The sequence below is a fragment of the Aedes aegypti genome, chromosome 1 (assembly GCF_002204515.2).
Source record: "Aedes aegypti strain LVP_AGWG chromosome 1, AaegL5.0 Primary Assembly, whole genome shotgun sequence".
NCBI classification, from domain to species: Eukaryota; Metazoa; Arthropoda; class Insecta; order Diptera; family Culicidae; genus Aedes; species Aedes aegypti.
Window position 1 is genome coordinate 250519171 of NC_035107.1, and position 20689 is coordinate 250539859.

At 38.2% G+C, this 20689-nt stretch overlaps 1 protein-coding gene across 1 annotated transcript; it reads right to left on the reverse strand.

Moving 5' to 3' along the window:
• Window positions 1-3326: 3326 nt before the first annotated feature.
• Window positions 3327-7662, reverse strand: LOC5563720. The gene is made up of 5 exons (XM_021837528.1): window positions 7184-7662; window positions 4688-7116; window positions 4311-4413; window positions 3997-4247; window positions 3327-3940 (listed from the first exon to the last, which is right to left on the reverse strand). Exons 2-5 carry the CDS (start codon window positions 7102-7104, stop codon window positions 3835-3837), a joined length of 2877 nt encoding a protein of 958 aa, XP_021693220.1. The 5' UTR covers window positions 7105-7116; window positions 7184-7662; the 3' UTR covers window positions 3327-3834.
• Window positions 7663-20689: the final 13027 nt, after the last annotated feature.

The following is a 20689-nucleotide window of genomic DNA, read 5'->3' on the forward strand; positions in this document are numbered from 1 at the left end:
AGTTAAGGCCCAAACGCAATGATTGCGGAACGGCAACGGAAAGCGGAACCGGTTCGCCAGCATGAACTATAATATGCTTGTGGACTTGGTGTTGGTCCACTTTCATTCGTTGATGGGTCAGTCGAGATGGTTTGATTCATTCTGGCGAACCGGTCCCGCTTTCCGTTGCCGTTCCGCTATCATTGCGTTTGGGCCTTTAGAGGCCTGAACACAAAAAGTTTGCCTTTTCCATAGTAATTTCCATATAAACTTCAAATAGCGTGTGCACAACCAAATTTCTTCCGAATCACTTCAAATTTTGGGAGAATCATTTTCATCATAATTGACATCGTTTAAGCATAGGGGAGCAAAAACTTCAAAATTTGCATCAGTCTAGTGTCCATTCTTGGCGTAAAATCAGCGAGCATTGCGAACGCCAATTGAGTACAACTACTTTGCATGAGCGAAGAAAGTTTCCACAGCTCGGTCGATGTGTTGAACAAATCCAACGTCGAGTTCCACACGTACAACCTTGCATACGAGCAACCGGTGAAAATTGTTCTATCAGGGCTATCATCATAGCACATCACTGAGTTGGAAACAGAACTTGCCAATCTCGGAGTAGCAGCCACTGAAGTAAAGCTTCTTTCTCTTAAAGTTATTGGTCAAGAAGAAAGTGCGTTGTATCTACTCCACTTTATGAAAGAAAGTGTTAAACTAGCTGATCCGCAAAAAGTAAAAGCAGTTGTCATCACCGTAGTGAAAGGCCGCTACTATGAAAGAAGACCCACAGATGTTGTTCAGTGTCATCGTTGGTCACGGAATGAGAAATTGTAATCTCCCTCATGTGTGTGTTAAGTGTGGTGAGAAACATCACTCGACTGAATGCAAACTTCCGAAAAAAGTGGACTGGAGCGAAATAACCCGAACGAAACACGAGGACTAATCAATGTGCGAATTGAAGTTGCCAACTTACTGCAAACTATCGTGAACAAATTCCAAGTAGCACAAAACGTATTGAAACTTATCAGCGTAGATGGAAAGATCAAGACAAACTCGGAACAAATCGCAGACAATTTTCTTAACCAGAAAACGATCCCCGAAAAACTTCCTCTGAATGAAATTTCCGTATGGAGACAACAAATTACATGATCTGACGTGGGATATCTGGGTTTAACTTTTGATTGTAGGCTAACTACGCATCCTATGTCAAGAACACACTGAGTAAATGCGACAAACTGACCAGAATGCTTTACCCACCGACCAAGAGGCGCTCACAGCTGGATAAGAAATCTATAATGCCTCTTTACAAGATGTTGTTTCTTTCTTCCATAAAGTATGGCTTTCCCGCCTCGTTTTACTGCGCCGCTACTCACAGGAAGAATCTTCAGGTGAAGCAAAATCGTATATTGAAAATGATGCTGAACTTGGACCCGTTCTACTCCACTGAAAACGTGCATATGCTAGCGAAAATGGATATAATTTACGTCTGGACTGCACTTCCCAAGTTCTGGCTGCGATGTTCAATTTCAACAAATCCTTTGCTAGAACAACTGGCGCGTGGACTGTGAAATTAGAATAAGGACTCTAACTATCCCCATTACTCTTTGCAATTCAAAGCTATGGAAATTATGTTTATATGATAAAACAAACCAATAAAATGAAATGAAGATAATTTGTGCATTCTAAAATGGCATATTAGTCAATAACTATGGAAGTGCTTTGCCTAGCTTTGCTTAGCTTAGCTTAGACTGACTACACATATCAATGGTTGCTATTCCGTGATTGACCGAAGTCAGTGAAAATGCACTAAGAATCAACTAGATTTCGGCTGGGATTGGCCATAATCTTCTTCAGTGTGCATAATTCAGTGCCTCCATTTATATATGGTCAATAACGGCGCCGGCCACGTCCTTGCAATCAGGTGGGATTGGGGGAAGGAATGTTAGTGTGTAACCTTTGCTATTTGGAGACCGTCTTTGCCTCTGCATCACCACAAAAGTTACTGGGAGGGATGTTTGTTAGTGGAGAGGGTCGTTGGGTCAAAGGATTTACTTTGATAAGCGATTAGACCATGATAAATAATTATTTGTGAGATATAAACATGCTTATATTTAAATATAATATTTTCATTTGATATGAACAATATCTATGTAGAGAAAAATTATGCCGACACTTGAGGTGACGAACCTTTCAAAGTTTGTTGAATAAAGTGAACCCTTCGCAAGTCTACACTTGTAGTGTCGAACCATTCAAAGTTTTTTTTAATTGCAAAAATAAAGGTAAAAAAAAAGAGTTTTGAAAAAAAAAATAGACATGAATAATTTATGAATCAGAGTTTATGTCGACACTCACAGTGACGAACCTTTCAAAGTTTGTTGAAAAATCATATTTACGTCTCACCGTTGTAACGATTAAAGGTGCAGTCATACATATTTTATAGATTAGAAATATTAGCATGAAACAAGCTCACCAATTGATCCGTCATCCTTGAGCAGCAACAATCCACTTTCAGCTTCACTCGTTTGCGTGGCTATATAAAAGCACTTAGAGAAAATAGGCGCGCGACCTTAGAGGGAAACAACTGACGACTGCTCGGGCTTTCTTGACGCACTGCCCAGGAGCAAGCGTCAACGTCAAAAGATCAAAAAAAAAACAAATCGAATGCGGCACTTTTTCACTTTCACTCGACCGACGCGCGACATGTTTGATCCTGCCCTCATAACCGGCTCCCGAAGGAGCAAGCGTCAAGGTCAAAGGATCAAACACAACTCTTAGTCAATAACTATGGAAGTGCTTATAAAAACTAAGCCGAAAATCATTTTTTTTTTCGCAGGGGGACGTGATGCCATGATGAAAAAGAAGAGGAAGGACGTCAGGTGGAAGGAAAACTTTCAGGAGTTGTTGAACGGTGAAAATGGAAATGTAAGTAAGAAACAGGGTGAACACAGATGATGACGATCGAGGCTAAAAAGGCTTGAACGAGCTGAATGACTGTAAGGCTGCTAGGAAGGACGAGATCCCGGTCGAGCTTCTCAAACACGATAGTGAGCTTTATCATGCGATCCATCGAGTGCTTTTGGGAGGTATGGGATGACAAAGAAATGCCAACCGGTTGATTCCAATATTTCTGGATGGCCTTTTACGAACAATCTGCAAGAAATGGCATAGACTGAGACTGCTCGAGAAGTCTTTCGTCGGCAATTATCAGGTTTCTTTCACGAGAAAATAGAACGCGCAAAACTACCGTCATTTTTTCTGTAAAGATACATCAGTAAGCGTTAATGAGTCCAGTAGTGCACTGTCGATGATTGAATTGGGTTTCACATCAAAGCAACAACATAAGATTTCCATTCATCACATTATATTTCAGCAATTCTAGAATAGAACGATACAGCGATATTCTGTTCTCTCAAAGACGATATAGAATCGAGCAAACGGCTTTCTTTTCGATTGCTTTATTAGGCAAAGAGTTGTATGATAAATATCTCAACGTCTACTCTACTACACGGCTAGTAGTTATACTTGCTAAGTTGCATAAATATATTTCTCTTCCTATTAATCGGATTGATTCTTTGTTTAGATTTTTCTGTAATGCGTGACTGAAAGACAAATATAATCTTCGTCTTATCAATAAGGGGATCCAATAAACTGCTTTGTACTGGCTTCTATTGATTTCTTAAATTTAGCGAGTGATTCGGTTTCAGGATAGGCCTGCCCTATTGCAGAGGAAGGAAATATATTCTATGCAAAATTAAAAACTATTAAACACTGGTTGATAATCTCTACTACGATGCAAACTACGCATTAGATGTTACTTCTAATCGGAGCGGAGAGGTGCGAGAATGAAGGATTCTAATTGCGCCGGTGTCGCCGTCGGCTTCCACCCTGTGCCTGTTGCTGCTGCTGCTGGTTTTGACCACCATAGATGTTATTCAGGAAGTCGTCCAGGTTGGGTTCACTAAAAATGAAACTGTTCTGTAATCGACATCATTAGGTCGATAAAAGGCGACCTACCTTGTCGGAGCATCCTTCCGGGAGCGTGCCGGGTCCTTATCGCTTTGCTGCTGGCTACCCTGTTGCTGCTGCTGTTGTGAGTTTCCTCCAAGCACTATCCGATACTGGACAATGTGCGAGTTGGGTTGTAGGTGCGACAAGGCTCCCTTCTGACAGTTGGCCCACTCGGTAATGTCGTACACGTTACCCTCCATCATTGCTAGATACTTCCAGCGCAATCCGAAGAAGCTCGTCTCGGCCCAAATATCACCCTTAAGACAGTTAACATGTTTTGTTACGGAGCTAGAACTTCATGATTAATAAATTGTACTTACCTCCCTAGCGGAATGTCGAATCTTGCACGAATTACACTCCCTGGCGGCATAATGGGGTCGACCTGTCGGCTTTCGCGGATGTCTGAGGCAGCAACTGCTACATCTAAACGAACCATTTTTTTTATTTTAGTATATATTTTTTAAAGTCAGGGCTGGTATCGACTGAGAGACTTGAAAATAGGAACTTAAGAAACCAATTGAAAATCATGCTACTAAGGACATTAGCATTATCAATCAAGAGAACGTTTTTGAAAGTTTATGGTCGTTCAAATTATCAGCTTGAGACCTTTCATGGAAAATAGAGACTTTCATCGAAATAGAGACCAAGTCTCTAAAAAGAGACCTTCTACCAGTCCAGAAAAGTACATCTTTCTTACCTTATTGTATTTGCGGCTTCTGAGATTTTCGTGTGCAGCTGCGTCAGCAAATCGTTGATTTCCGACCATGCTTTCTCAGCGTTCAGTGCTTCCGCCAGACTTTGATCATAGGATTTGCGATTTTCCGATTCTCCTATCAGCTCGAACGATCGCTGCAACACCTTAAATGCTTCCTCCGCCCCAGGTTGTTTGTTCTTGTCCGGGTGCACCAGTACAGCGATCTTCTTGTAATGCTTCCGAATTTGCTCCTGGGAGCAGTCCGGGCTTACACCAAGAATACTGTAGGCATCCTTGCCTTTGCAGTTCAAAAGCGATGACATTGCCTCGTCCGCAGTCGACGGCAGCCGACCATCTTTGTAGTAGTTCTTACCGGAAGACATTTGCTCTTCGATGGGCACCGACTTCTTCTTGCCACGCCAGAAAGCCCACTTGGAATCCTTGGCAAAGCGATTATCGAAAGATTTCCATACGCCTTTGAACCACGCTCCCGGGCGATTTTGTTGAAATTCCTGTTTGATGCAAATGAAATGCTGTTCGCAGTACTGATATACGGCAACCAAGTAGTCCCAACATAATCTGAAGCTCAGGTAAACCACATCGCTAACCAAAGACCATAGCCATGTGACGGCGAAGACCATAAATTCCAACCATGTGTTCAAAATTTTCTGAATCATCACATATTTCTGGTTCTTCCGTGGTTTTTGTCCGCGCTTCCCAGCAGATGGTTGATACGATTTTTCCAGCTTACCACGTGCAGCTGTGGATCCTCGTCCTCCACGTTTATAAGACGACCGTGAGCCGGAGATCTTCTCGATATGAGTATCGTTAGGATTGTTGTTCTTTTTCACATTATACATAAAGGATTGCTGTTGTGGGGTATCGTCTTCGTACTCCTCAAAATCTTCATCATCTTCATCTTCCTCATCATCGTCCTCGTCATCCAAATCCTCAGTGTCCTCTCGAGTGCTTTCCTTGCTCGATGCGCCACCGTGAACGTCTTGTACCATGTACTCGTCGTTGAAATTGCGTGAACGATTCTTGCGCCCGGTAGAGTTCGATCCAAGCGTCTCGTTGGGCCGGCCCTTCACAGTCTTCGCAGAGGGTTTTTCAATTTTCCTAGCAGTCTTTTCAGTACCACTTTGTCCCACCGTAGCCTTAAAAACAGTCGAGTTTTCCACGTATTGATAGCTGGCTGTTGAGTTTGAACCATTTGAATAGGTTGCCTTTTTCTGGATTCCGGAAGCAGAATTGCGATCAACCTTTCTGTTGGATTTATCATCCGACATCGTCGATCCTACGTGTTGCATAGGAGTCTTCTTATTTTGCATTTTGTCTCCTTTACCAGATTTACCACCGGATGAATAGCCATTCCCACCGGAATGAGTTGCATTATTGGATGTATTCATTTTGCTCGAAGAAATGTTACCGTTATTGGCAGTGCTACCGTTCAGAGTTGAAGATCCCGGAGATGAGGGCGACGAGTGAGTTGCAGTAGATGGAACGACATTCTTGCTCAGCACATCCGAATAGGACATTCGCATTGGTTTGACTTCGGCCACAATGCGCTGCTTTTTTACGTTCTGGTTCAGTTTCGCGCTGTTATCATCGTTTAGTTGATTGTTGTAACTGGCCTTGGCAGATACATTTGCCGAAGAAACTTGCTGCTGCTGATGCTGTTGTTGAGGTTGTGGCTGAGAAGAGCTCGCTGAGGAGTTGGTAACAGTTTGATGAACCGGAGAAGGTTGCGGTTCTTGTATTTGACTCTGTAGTTGCTGCGGATGAACATGATGTTGCTGTTGCTGAGGAAGCTGTTGAACGGGTTGATGTTGCTGTTGTTGCTGTGGAACAAAATCTTCAGAAGATCGTGGAAGCCCTTCAGCAAGCAACGATGGGCCACCACCTCCAAAAGGAGAGTAAGTTCCAGAGATGGTGGGAGCCCAGTTTCCGACCAATTGATTTATCAACATACTGGTATTGGTTCCGGGTGCCTCAGGTTGTGCATTCTGCTGCATATGGGAAGCATTGGTAGCTTTCGGAACAGACGGTTGCTGTTGCTGCTGTTGAGGGAACAAGAACCCGAACCCTGGAGCAGGTCGCATGTAGCTGTTGTTGCTCGAAAACAGTTCATACTCATACTTCCCAGCAGGGTTGTTTAAATGCACATCTTCCGTTGGTTGGTGGTAGACTTTGATGTAGTTGCCGAAACCATCCGACAAGACGGTAAAGTTATCACCCGGTTGAGAATGACCATAATTCATTCCATGAGGATCTCCGGGTGCGTTCGGGTGGAAGTAACTATTGGAAGCAGTTGGAATAGTGCCATCCTGGGCAATAAACTGCTGCTGATTCTGCGGTGGATGTACGACATGCTCCGGTGCCCAGAAAGCATCATTCTTCTCGTTCCCTGCGCTGGCCATAGCTCTCTACATCTACAATGAAGAAGAATCAGAGGTTTTACCCAACAGCCTCTCGTTTGAGACCTCAATACACACTTACCACTCTTACTCAACAGAGTAACCAGCCGATACACTTTTTGGCCACGAACAATGTTTATTTCCTGCTGTTTTGATGGCGAAGCACAATCACATTACAAGCATGAATAATATCGCTCGTACATCTCCTCATAAAGCACCTCACCAACGTGCACACATACACATGAACCCCTCTCGAGAAGGAATCTTCTTGGTGGAAGAGATTTTGATGTGGAACTTTTTCCTCTCGCCTTGCGTACCGAAAAAAAAACTAAACACTAGACACTGAACACCGTTCGATCGCCGGATTAACAACTCGCTTCCGGTCTAGCACTACCTTCACAATCTGACGGAAGTGGTCTGCAACCGGGAGATATAGACTTTTTTCGCCGAGAGGGCACAATTTGTGCAAAAAAAATAAAATTAAGTGTTCCACCGTACAACTAACTAGACTGAGCACCCAATCGCTGAGTTTTTACGCAGGCAGTGCCAGATGACAGCCTGAGCAGACACCGTTCGTTGTCAAGGTGTCAGATCGGAACGAACGAACAGTTGCCTGCAATGCTACCAGATGTCTCTGAGATCCTAAACGGAACACAAGATGCATCAGGGGTTCTAAATGGGCTATTCAAACATAAGGAATCGTGCATCCGTAACTGCATGATAAAAAGTATGTTAAACAGATTTATTTAAAATCAAGCTAACTCCATACAACACGATATTGAAGGGATCATTCAGTTATGTTTAAAAAACGAAATTTAATGTAATCGCTGCTCAAGGGACTATCGTTAGTCATGCAAATCTACTTTTACTATGCTACCCATAAAAGCATAACTGTCCCATATGGAAAAAGTAGAGACCGTAATCTGGGGGCAAAATAATCTCTATTTTCCATGTTTTTGTAGTGATATCCATAGGAATTCAAATATTGTCACATAATTTTCGACAAAATCAGTACTCCATTCATCAGTTTATCAGGTTGTAATCGATTTTTCATTAAATAATATTTAACATGTCATAAAACTAGTTTTAAAATTAAAAAAAATTAAATGACACACTGGACGAAATTGATCACCATATAACAACGCAGGTTTAAGAATAAATTATAATCCTATCTACTGAATTTGGATCTCCTGGATCTGAAAAATGATGTCAAAAATCTTACAACTCGAGTATTTGCTCATTGTATTGCAAAATTTAACTTTGTAAATCTGCCTAATACGCCTAAATGTACAAAATTTCCCTTGACACAAGCACATTATTTGAGTATAAACGGTTTTATGGCTTGAAAGCTACACTTGCTATGCTGTATAATATCAAAGATGAGTTCAGTCGTTCATACTTATGCTTACACAACATTTTAAACACTAAATGTTAACATGTTTCTTACAACTTCAAAAAGTGTAAATATGTCTATGCAAAACTGACCCTAACCCACTACAAATGAAATACATACCGTGAGGGCCCCTAACTCTGCGCAGCTCCTAACTCTGCGCACTTTTACCAAAATCCACCAAAATCTGGTAAATCATTTAAATTTTTGTTTAAAATTTGTTATCCATATATTGATACAATAGTAATAAAAAAGTACGTGAAGAATTTTCTTGACAAATTTTCGTTTATTACTTTAATAAAAAATAAAATAGCTTTAAAAATATGCTAAGGGAGTACCTCATCACTTAAGTCATTTGAATCAAGTTAAAGAGAATATATTTCAGATTTTTAGTATGTAGGCACTAGTTTATTTATCGAGCAATCATCACTGGTAAAGTGCACCTTATTTTCTCTTCATTTTCTTATTCTTCTTAGGTGCGCATAGTAAGGAACCATTTTTCAACTATGTCCCTTACTATGCGCAGCAGTTATAAAACGTTATTTTCAACATACAATCAACCCTCCAGAGGTCGATATTGAAGGGAACCATCGACTTGTCGACACCATCGAGATATGGAATGGAAATGTTTTGGTAAATTGTTTAAGGGGATCATCATAGTAAGGGAAGATTAAAAAATGACGTCCAACATATTTTAAGGATTTCTACACTCCGTCCCTTCAATCCCCTGTCGCGATTTTAACAGTACCTAATGGATGCATTGTCACATTTTCGTAGACTCCTCCTTCCCTGAACGATGGACGTAATTTTTGAATGCTCCCTAACCATGCAATAGAATAATTTTGATTTTTTGTATAGTTTCATGAGTCAATATCGAGTAATGGAACATCGAGGTTTAATCGTATTTGCTATATAGAAACGCCAATAATGTACTGTTATTGATCTGAAATATGAATCGTTCATTAATAACGTCATGCTTATACAGGGCGGCGATACTTGTCGATTGAGTGATGAACAATACATTAAGCATGGATATACCCTTTCGCTTAAACTATTCTTCGTATTTAGTAGGAATGTTCGGGTTTCACATATAACAAATCAGAACCAGGTTCTTATTAATTTTATTCAAACTCGGACCCAAACCGAATAAAAGAAAATTTGGTTTTTATATTTTCTAGTGAAAATTCATAAACAGTCAAAGCTAATTTTCCTTTACACGCCAAGAAAGAATGCAAAAAAGATGTAGTTTGTACCCTTTTTGTATGTTGCTTTGGATTTTAGAAAACTAAGTTAATTACATGTTTTGGAAATCATATGATGATTTCGATTATTTTGAGAGTTCCACTTAATGGCATTCAGTAACAGTAATTATCATGGATTGAATTAAAGATAAAATTCACTTCACTTAATAAACTTCTATGTTAGAGACATTCCACGCTCCACTGGGGACGTAAAGCCGTATAAAGCAAGAAAATTAAGATTAATTCAGAGTTTGAATGCTAGTAATGCTTTTAGCAAAACAATTCAACTGTTATAAATAATGTATCGAGTGCGCAGAGTTAGGAACCTGAATGCGCAGAATAAGGAGCATTGCAAAAATGAGTGCGCAGAGTTAGGAACACGGACACCCTTGAGAAAAATTAAAAATTTGCAATAAAAATCATTACTTAGTGAAGCTTTTATATTTTTTCCTTATACATGAAATCAATAAGTATTTGCTCCCAAAATTTCAGAGGATTGTGTTTTGTTTTCAATTAATTACAGCTGTTTGAAATTTAAAAATCCTTAAGTGCGCAGAGTATGGGGCCTTCACGGTAGTTCAAAACCATCATTTGACATGTATAAACTAGAAAACATGCCATGTCTGTGGTGCCAACGACACTTTCAGCATCCTTGGGAGGAAATGTTTTTTGGTACCGATCTGATCAAATTCGCCCAGTGATCAATTTGTCACCGGATTACGGTATTGAGAAAATAGCGCTCAAAGCTTGAATTTTATCTTCTCATACAAATGCTTAGAAGTTTGTAGTCCATTTTTGCATGCAATATTTACTCAGCACCACAGCACAGAACTCATTTTACTTCTATTGATCTACAAAAAATATAAACTTAAACATAATTCGTATTTGGCAGTCACACATAATTTCCGGAATTGGCTATAATGTGGCCACTACATGACGGAATTTTAAGAAAATTGCATCAGTGTAAACCTTTTGAGAAACGATTGAATTGGATAACCATGAGTTTTGCATTTGATTATTCCTACAAATGATCATTTTCGCGTTCTGGGACGCCTCGAATTTATGATAAAGTGTCCAATTTGTATCTGAACATCTGTGCCAAGCTTGTGGGAATGCATTTTAGTGCAAAATTATGTTTGATTTCTACTTTTCGGGAACTGAAACGGTTTAGTATCCAACAAGTCTATAGCCGGTTCTTCCGGGCATTACGTCCGAATGGCCACATCCGGTATATTTTAAATGGTGTCACTTCATTTTCAGATCTGAATGATTTATGCAAATTAAAATTATTGTCATTGCAAATAAATAAAGCTAACTTAGCATGTCCCAACAAATAGCCCTTTTTTACCCGACTTGACCCAGTAATCCACCGGAATAACTCCGGCCACAGGAATATTACCGAGTTCCTCTGGCCACTTCTAGAAATTAGATATGTGCGCCAGTGAACTGACAAAAAATCATTTGAATCCATTAAGAATTCGCTGAGCGGTGAGGGTTTTAGAATTTTTCACTCAGGCCTATACGGGTTAAGTGTGCATTTTATTACAGTATGGGATGAAACTAAAGTTTCTAAAAATTAAGAACTAAAAAGTGCTTATTTGAGGCTGAAATTTTGTACAGTTCATATCGCATATTGGTTGAAAAATTAGAAAAAAAAATTCATTGCTACTACATTAGGAGGCTCATGTATAATCTAAATGTGACTGTTATGCGGTTACAATTACCAATGTGATTAGAGATCCAGTTTTTTTTCGAATGTTCTAAAACAATCACAGATTTCAGTAAGTTGATCGGAAGTGTTTATCATTTGATGACTCTCCACTTTATTAACTCGTAATTGTCAAAAATGACGAATGCCATATATGTATATGCAGTTATGGGCAGTGTTATACTTTTATTTTTCCATACACGCAGAGAATTAACAGCTAAGGTACCGTGGGGCAAGTGGGTAATGGAATTCCCATAGTTGAGATTCTTCAAATTCTAGAGACTTTAAATTGAAACAAATGAGGTCGTGTATATTTTTTAGCTTGACTCCCACCAAATATAAGCAGCATGCTGAAATTGATTTTTATGAAAAATTGAAGAAAAAATACAGAAAAAGTTTTTGAAAAATGTCTTCTTACTTTTCACTTGCCCCAAAAGTGCGGCAAGTGAAAAGTTTACCGTTTTGAACAATAAATTCAAAAACAAACAGTTATATTCACGATTTCTATTAGCTTTAACTTTAAGGCTTCCCAATGAACAATAATATAAATGAAATGTCAACAAAGAATATGTTATTCTTTTCATTTGAATTTTCTTCTCTTCAGTTATGTTAGGTGAAATGATTCGACAACATTATAACTGCAACTTTTCAATGTTAGTTCTTACATTATAGGACAGCAATTGCATTTCTGCTCTGTAGAATTTCCACCGATCGTTATTTGTTTTTGAGAAAGTCGGATAACTCTTCGGAAGAAATCGAACGGAATCCTTCAATAACGTATTTAGAATCTTTTTTGTGTGGATAGACCTATACCCCATTTTTATGTTTTGAACTAGCTTTACATAGACATTCCACGACGTTTCCGTGTGTTCTCTAATATTGCAATTTTTCAGTCAACGTCTTCCTTTTAATTGGCTGCCCGAAGTAGACATATTAATATTGTAATGTTTGGCAACATCTTTTAGAGAAGTTCCATGATTTCTAATAGCTTTTAACGCTTGAGTATAGTGTTTCTTGAACTATCAGCACGTTATGTTTTTCTATGATAATTGCGAACCATGTTTACTTATGGCTACTTAAAGAGAAAACACAAATTCAATCTTCAATGATAAACTTTTCACTTGCCTCACCTGATAAGAAAATTTACGGTGTTTAAATTTAGTTATTTTTAAGTCTACGTCGAATTAATTCTCAAACTTTTTTATTGCAGTTTGAAACTGTCACAGAGGACAACTAAGAAGTGGTACAGGAAATTATTTTCCGCAACTTTTTTCCACTGAAAATATTAAAATAAGATTGTACGCCGCCAACTTGTTACGGAGTAACAGTTTACAGGTTAACAATTTTTCGCTCTAGTATGCAGTAATGGCTGAAAAATCTCAGAAATTTCTTACCTATCGTAATGTTCTCAATGGCCTCAAAGGTTTACGCATGAATTTAAATCGTTAATTCATATATTCAGTAAAATATATCAATTGTTTTCACTTACCCCATCTACCCACTTACCCCGCGGTACCTTATTCAAAACAATAATTATTTTTGTTATTTTTGATAAACACTTTCAATTTGTTGTAACTTAACAAATTGCGTTGAAGCAGCAATGATCTTCATTGAAACAAAGCAGAAATATTTTTGAATTTTCTGACAGCAATTTAAATCAGATTTATTGTTGCAACAACGACAAGAAAACTTCATTTTAACACGCAGAGAAATATATTGTAAATGCAAAAGAATTCTGTATAGATTCAACAAATTTTATTGTAGACTCACGGCTTACCAGTATTTTTTATTGTTTCAATAAATATGCTCATTTATTCCTACAATAAATATTGTTGTTTCTAAAAATGCATCCAAGCAGCTAACTGTCAAATACAAAAAATATATTTTTTGAAACAATAATATCGGTTTGTTGGATCTATAAAAACGTTTTATTGAAGTAACTGAATGAGTCATATAGAAACAAAAAATAATAATTGTTGATTCAATAAACCATTTTTTTTAATTTAATTGCCCTTAACCAATGATGCAAAAGGCCTTTTTTATTAATGTTTTCTTGTTTATTACAAAATTAGCTTCTTATGTGATTATTAACCATGTTTATCAAATCACTTCATTTGTCTATTTGTGATGTTGTAGAATTTTGTGTTACGGTTGAAGAAATTACATCCGTGGGTAGTTCCTTGGTTCTATAGTTCACATCGAATATCATCAGCTGTTGTTGTGGCTGAATCACCCGGATGGCACATCCTGGAACAAATATGCAAATTGATTCATTTGTTAATATGTATTTTTGATAATTACCTTCTGCTTGTGCGATAGTTTTCTATCAGCCGCTTTAAATATATTTTCCATTTCTCCGTTATATAGGGAGCCGGATCCTATTCTTGGCACTTTTGATTCACTTCGGCAGTGGGTTTTTTGAAAGCTACTGAGCTCATATTTGGGCACAATATGCGTTCTATTGAATTGCTTCTTTTTGCAGAGTTTCAGACAATTCGGCCGAGAATAAACCCCGATGCCAAAATGAATCATGGAAGTGCCTAGTAGCTCTGCACCCTATATTGGCTGAAAATGTAATGTGTGATAAATAAATGAAATGTCGAAAGAAAGTATTAACTTACCTCAAATTAAAATATTACAGTGTCTGGAAAATATAAAATTTGCAGCAATCCAATAAAATCTGACTATTTTTTGCCGGATTCACTTTCAGCAGTATTAATTTCGTTCGCGTCACTTTTTCTCACAAAATCATGATGGCGACCGTAAATAGAAAATATTGTCAATTCTACAAATCACATTTGTAGAAATAAAAATTGTATTTTGTTGAAACGAAAATCGAGCATCATATTTTTATTCAACTAGAAATTTTGTTGGTTTTAAAATATGCTGGGTTAGAAACTAATATGCGAATGGATTGATTTGATACATACACGTTTTATTGATTCTAATCAATGGATTCTTAGTTTCAACATATTGAAATTATTCTGCGTGAAATTAAGGATTTGTTTGTTTCAGTTCGTTTTATTGTTGGTTCTATGATAGTCCCCTCAAACAGCTTTCCAAAACGTTTGTGATCTATAACTCGATATTTCCATGAGTCGATGATCCCTTCATAATTGATTTCATGACCATGCAACGGAACTCTAGTCCCATCCTTGTTTCGCTTTTAGTTTAGTCCCAGAAAAATACTAGAAAAAAGGGGCTTTGTACTAGTAAAAAAACTGAATCAAGCTAGAGAAGTCGTTTACAGTAACCAGCATTCACGTGAGTCCTTGAATTACCAGTACTCAACAACCTTTATTGAGTTAACCCTCTAATACCCAAATTTTTATTTTCGATTTAAGTACCATCACTGCACCAGATTCCACTTATTTAAGGAAAATTATGTGTCCAAATGTTTATTATAAAATAACTATTGTGTCGATCAATAGGGGAACTGGGGGTAAAATGAACACCCTAAGCAATTTTCATGTTTTCTTGCTTATGAAGCTATCAGATTCTTTTTCAATTGCTCAGAATTGAAGAAGGATGTTTATGCAATGTATTAAGTTGAAATACTGTGAGGGAAATAGAATTTTATCAACATTATTATAATTTCGAAAATTTCTTTCCATAGAGTCAATGTTTCAAACATGTGGGTAAAATGAACATGTAACGGGGGTAATATGAACATATACTTGGGGGTAAAATGAACATACAATGGGGGTAATATGAACACATGCTGGGGGTAAAATGAACATGTAGTGGGGGTAAAATGAACACCACTCAAATTGAACGGATTGCGGCATGATTCTCGGCCTCTGGTACATGATTAATGCATATCTCACAGACATTCCGGCATCGATGGAATGTTTAGCCGTGACCATTTGGATGGCTGTTCATGTCTGTCTTTATATTTCCTCCGGAAAACTCTTGACATCTGAAATAAAATCCGGTAGTATTCGTCCTGCCATGGTGTTCATATTACCCCCATCTCGAGTGGTTCATTTTACCCCCAAAGAAACAACATATTCCTATCATTTGTTCTAAGAATTTAGAAGATAAAAATACTTTCAATTTCCGTCTACCTATCATAAATACTTTAAAGATAAGATGTGCTACGCAGTTTAATAGATTTTTCATGATTCTAGTCATAAAAACCTTAAATTCCACGAGTGAAAATTTACATCATATGAGAAAACAGAGAGGCGTACTTTGTTTTTGTTTACTTTTCCAAATTTTGACAGTTTAAGATCGCACTTGAGTTGTCGAAATAGTTCCTTCGTCTGAAGATTAAGGATGGTGCTATGTTTTGCATAGATTTATAGCATAATTACCAAGGATGGAAATCTAGTGATCATGACAAAATCCACGATGCATCGCGATTGTTCTTTATCGTGCGATCATAGCAACAACGATTAACCTTTTGTCGTTAAGATATCACAACAAACTACGCTCCGCGAATAATGCATCGTTCTGCGTGTGGGCTAGCGATTAAGTATTCGCGAGCCATAGTTTTATTATTCTGAGGATTGTTCCATTATTATCCATGGATTTCCCTTCGGATATATTGTTTCTGATTCCAAAATCATTCGGGCATGGTTTTAACGAAAAATAATAGCGCGAATGCGCCATGATTCAAGTTGATCGCTACTTGTAACAACATCCGATAAACTCTTTGTCCCACGACAAACATTGCATCGGATGCTCCTTATGTCGGCACAATGCGCGCGTGGTGAGGTTTTCAAATCATGCTGCTGCAAGAGCAACGGCCCTCTTAGACCGTTCGAATACCGTGTTGTTTGTCGCTAGAGACGATTTTTTTTCCATCCTTGATAATTACCGTAAAACACAAACCTGTTCATTTTACCCCCCCTGTTCATTTTACCCACAGTTCCCCTACTATTTTTATGTCACAGTGTAGCTCCAAGTATAGGTAATCAGCGGAAAATTAAAAAGAATTTGAAAAACTTTTATAAAAAAAATATTTAATTCCATTTGTTACTGCATGTAAGTGTTCCTATTTCCGCTCACGGTAAACAGATTTCGTGACGAACTTACTAGAAAAATGCATAATTTCAAATTTCGTTATATATCCTGATTTTTTTGTGGTCAAACCATATTTACTAATGCAATAAAGAAGGCTGTATACTAAAATCAACATTTCTTTAAAATTTTGTTCATTTTTTCGCATGAGCGGTTATTGGAACACACACAAATTCCTAGTGGCCCAATAACCGCTCACGAGGTCTTATGTTTTCATAACCCCGTCTAAAGGCGGGGTTGGGTATTAGAGGGTTAATACTCATGATTGTTATGCTGCCTTCGAGTGTAGTATCGCGACTGAGAAACTCCGATTCTTTAACAATCTGCTAGGTAAAGTTTAAGAAACTGTTGCCAGTAGCAAGGATTTTGTACCCCGAATCCTTGAATTACCAGAACATATCACCCTAGCCCGACAAACAAGATTAGAATAGGGTTTAAATTGGTAGATTTTGTAACGCACCACGAAAAGGTGATTTACCCACATTACGAGGGTTGTGTTTTATTTAGATGTCGTAACGATGATTTTTTGAAATTGCATTTCATCATGGTTTTGTTGCTAGAGATTACGGTCCATACACATTTTCAGCACGGTTTTGCTTTGTAGCCGCGGACATTGCCACTAGGTTAAGAAAGGTCCAGTTGATAACTGTGCAGTGCACATGCCTATAGAACGCTATGCTGACAAGCTGGCTCTTCTGATCAAGTGGAAACATAATGCTAAAAAGAAAACGATTTAAGCTAGTCGTAATCTCAAAGTTGCATCTTATTGCGTTAACTACTATTAATGTACAGGTAGGCGGGACAATTTTGTCATATGGGATAATATGGGCCATCATACCAACTTATCATTTCATGGTAAAAACTCATTGTTCAAACCAAAGAGAGCACTTCAATCTAACAGATGGGTGTAGAGATATTCATGAATTTGTTTACTAATATATAGCTCCATATGGGATTATAGCCCTGCAAACTTCTGCAAATATCCTAAAAAAATAGCTCCAAATGGGGTTGTTTCTTCAGCAACTTCTTTCATTACACACTTAAATTATTTTACGGATTCCTGTAAAATCTCAACAGCTGAACAGGTTGGTAAAATGAATTAATGGAGCACGTTTTTTTTTTCAGTAATCGGTAAAAAATCACCGGAATCCGTAAAATTTCGACGGAATTACGATGTTTTATTTTACCGAACTATTCAGCTGTTGAGATTACGGTGAAAATCACGGATTCCGATAAAATGGGCTTAGTGCGTAGGACTTGGAGAATTCGTTTTCACAATGAAATGACAAGTTTGTACTCACATTACAGTACTTACGTGCTTGGAACATTGAAAAAAAATCAAATTATTATAGAACGTGCTTGGAACATTTAAAAAAATCCACAAAAAGTGCTTATAGACATCTACATTGTCTTTGGGCCACCTCTAAATCACCACCGGAAAAGCTGAAAATTTCGTAGAACGCAATATTTATGGTAAGGATGGTAAAAAAGATATGGAAGACTGGGTTTTCAAACATTTTTAAATTTTGAACAGCCCTAGAACAACGTTTGCTGCGTCAACTAATTTTCCATAAGCACAAAACTTACATGAAATATGTAAAAACGGGGCAATACGGTCATAGCCGGTCAAATTTACCTAATCATTAAAATAGACATACCATTTTTACAGTTTCATTGCAATATCCTTGCGCAGCGATACCAGAATTGTATAATTAGTTAAAGCTATTCGAATGACAAAAATAAAGGGGTATTCGAATGAACATTTTGGGGTTTTCGAATGAACATTTTGATTTGTTTATTCATTTTCATTTTTAAAAGTTACCATACATTGGAAACATATGACGTTTGTATACTCAACAACTGCCAAATAGTTGTTTTAGTAACAGTATAGAGTCTCATTTGCTCTTTGTACAAGAAAGGGCATCGACTAGAGGGCGCCTATTACCGAAGGATAACTCTCCTTAATTCAGCCTACAAAATCATGTCTGGAATTCCGTCAACAGATTGAGACCGCATGAAATACAGCTTGCAGGCTCATCATATGTTTGCAGATTTCAAAGCAGCGTACGATTCAGTGAAGACATGTGGCAAATTATGTCAGAACATGGCTTTCCGGCGAAGCTGATTAGACTGATTTGTGCAATGCTTGATGGATCTAAATCATGTGTGCGGGTGGTGGGCGAGATTTGGTCATCGTTCATAACCTTACATGGATTGAAACAGGGTGACGCTCTTTTTAACTTGTTGTTTTACATAGCGCTCCAAGGTGCTATCAGGAGGACCGGTGTACAGAGAAACGATACCATCTCATCGGGATTGACCGTCGGGCAGTGCAAGAGGCGTTCGTGCCTTTCAAGAGGGAGACAACGAGGATTGGACTCACGATCAATACCACAAAAACGAAGTACATGATAGCTGGTGGTCAACGTGGGTCCGGACGTGTTAGTAGTAGCGAAATGGTGCTAGATGGTGGAAAGTTTGAAGTGGTTGAATAATTTGTGTATCATGGAGCACTAGTGACGTGCGATGATGATAATACCCGCGAGGGGAAAACACGTATTGCAGCTGCGAATCGGGCTTTCTACGGGCTCCGCAACCAGCTGAAGTCCCATAGCCTGCAAACGAAAACAAAACTCGCGTTATACAAGACACTTATCCTCCCGATTGTCCTATGTGGCCATTAATCATGGACATTGAAGGAAGTCGACCGGAGAGCTTTCGGGGTGTTTGAACTTAAAGTGCTACGAACAATACTCGGCGGTAAATTAGAAAATGGCATCTGGCGGTGTCACATGAATCACGAGTTGTACCAAGTGTATAAAGATGTGGATATTGTCAAGCGCAAAAAACACGGCAGGCTGCGTTGGGCTGGTCACTTTGCCCGTATGCCGGAAGATCGACAAGTAAAGATAATATTCAACAGAGAACCCGGTCGAGGCCGCACACACGATGGCTTTTTGCAGTTGAGGAGGACTTAAGGGCACTTAACGTTCAGGGCAACCTGAAGCGATTGGCCCAGGACCGAGCCCAGTGGAGAAGAATTGTGGCCCATCAAGTATTAGTAAGTAAGTGTCTACAAGATTTCACTTCACTGTTTTATTTCGTACTGTGGTAAATCCTTCCACGATTCTGCTCAGAATCCAGTGAGGTTAGAACAAATTCTGCAATGCCAATCATAATATGTGAAACCTTAAAAGTGGTATTCTGTAATGTAGGGTGCCGGTACCAATGGTTGTTATGTACCAGTAGATTGGACTATGGAATAAAACGTACATTTTTTGATAAAAACGACATGTGCTATTTTTGGTGGATAGATCGCCTCTAGTTTAGTCGATTTGCCAAATTTCAGCTTTTTATTTCATCAAAAAGTCATATAAATAATTAAGTTTACGCAAAAAATTTGCTCCCTTGCACCAATAGTTGCCGTCGTGTTCCAGTAGTGGATCAACGGATGGAAGCAGTTTTTTAAATGGATGTATAAAAATGAAGAAAAGTCCCAGAGATGTTCTTAATGCTTCATTCGAAAGATATTAGTTGCTGTTAGAAGGGAAAAATGTTAAACCTGTGTAAAAATTTGCCTTTTTGTTTAAAATTCCTTGTATAATTCCCAAACGTCTACTACTGGAGCACTAGCGCAACTACTGGAACACGTGTACCAATAGTGGCTCAAGCGATTTTATGTTAAAAAATTAGTTTTATCACTCTTTTATTTTTCCCATATAGTAGAGGTTGAAATCTCTCTGTTGACGCCAAAAGATCTCTGCTAAGGCTTTTCGTTATTTTGTTATGATTTTTATAGCTTAGGTAGTCCACTAATGGCACCGGCACCCTAATCTGAAATATGTCATGTTGTGCGTCCAGGACACGACTTTATTTCAGATATCTGTTCATCAACATATGTATAAAGCGTTACCACATGTTGGTATTTCATTTATAATTTCAAATTTCGAAAGTCAGGAGGAAGAAAGAAAAATTCTGGAAATTATAAATCGATGTACTTCATGTTTATAACGAACTGAACATAATTCAATTCATATCATATGTTTTTTTGGTATTTCTGGATATAAATATTCAACAAAAAATATAAATGTTTTCAGCGGATTGTTAGCCACCTTGAGGATCAACTCCCGATGTTTTATTGGAATGGACAGAACTCAAAACTGCAAACCTAGAATGATCATCAAAATTACTGAACGATTTTTTACTGAGTTTCATAGGAGTTCC

Bases quoted from the DNA above. Each gene is read 5' to 3' on its own strand.
- LOC5563720 (XM_021837528.1), bottom strand. From the start codon at position 7,104: ATGGCCAGCGCAGGGAACGAGAAGAATGATGCTTTCTGGGCACCGGAG. The intron at 4,414-4,687 runs GTAAGAAAGATG...TGGTTCGTTTAG, and splicing joins GAAGCCGCAAATACAATAAG to ATGTAGCAGTTGCTGCCTCA. The intron at 4,248-4,310 runs GTAAGTACAATT...AACTGTCTTAAG, and splicing joins TTCGACATTCCGCTAGGGAG to GGTGATATTTGGGCCGAGAC.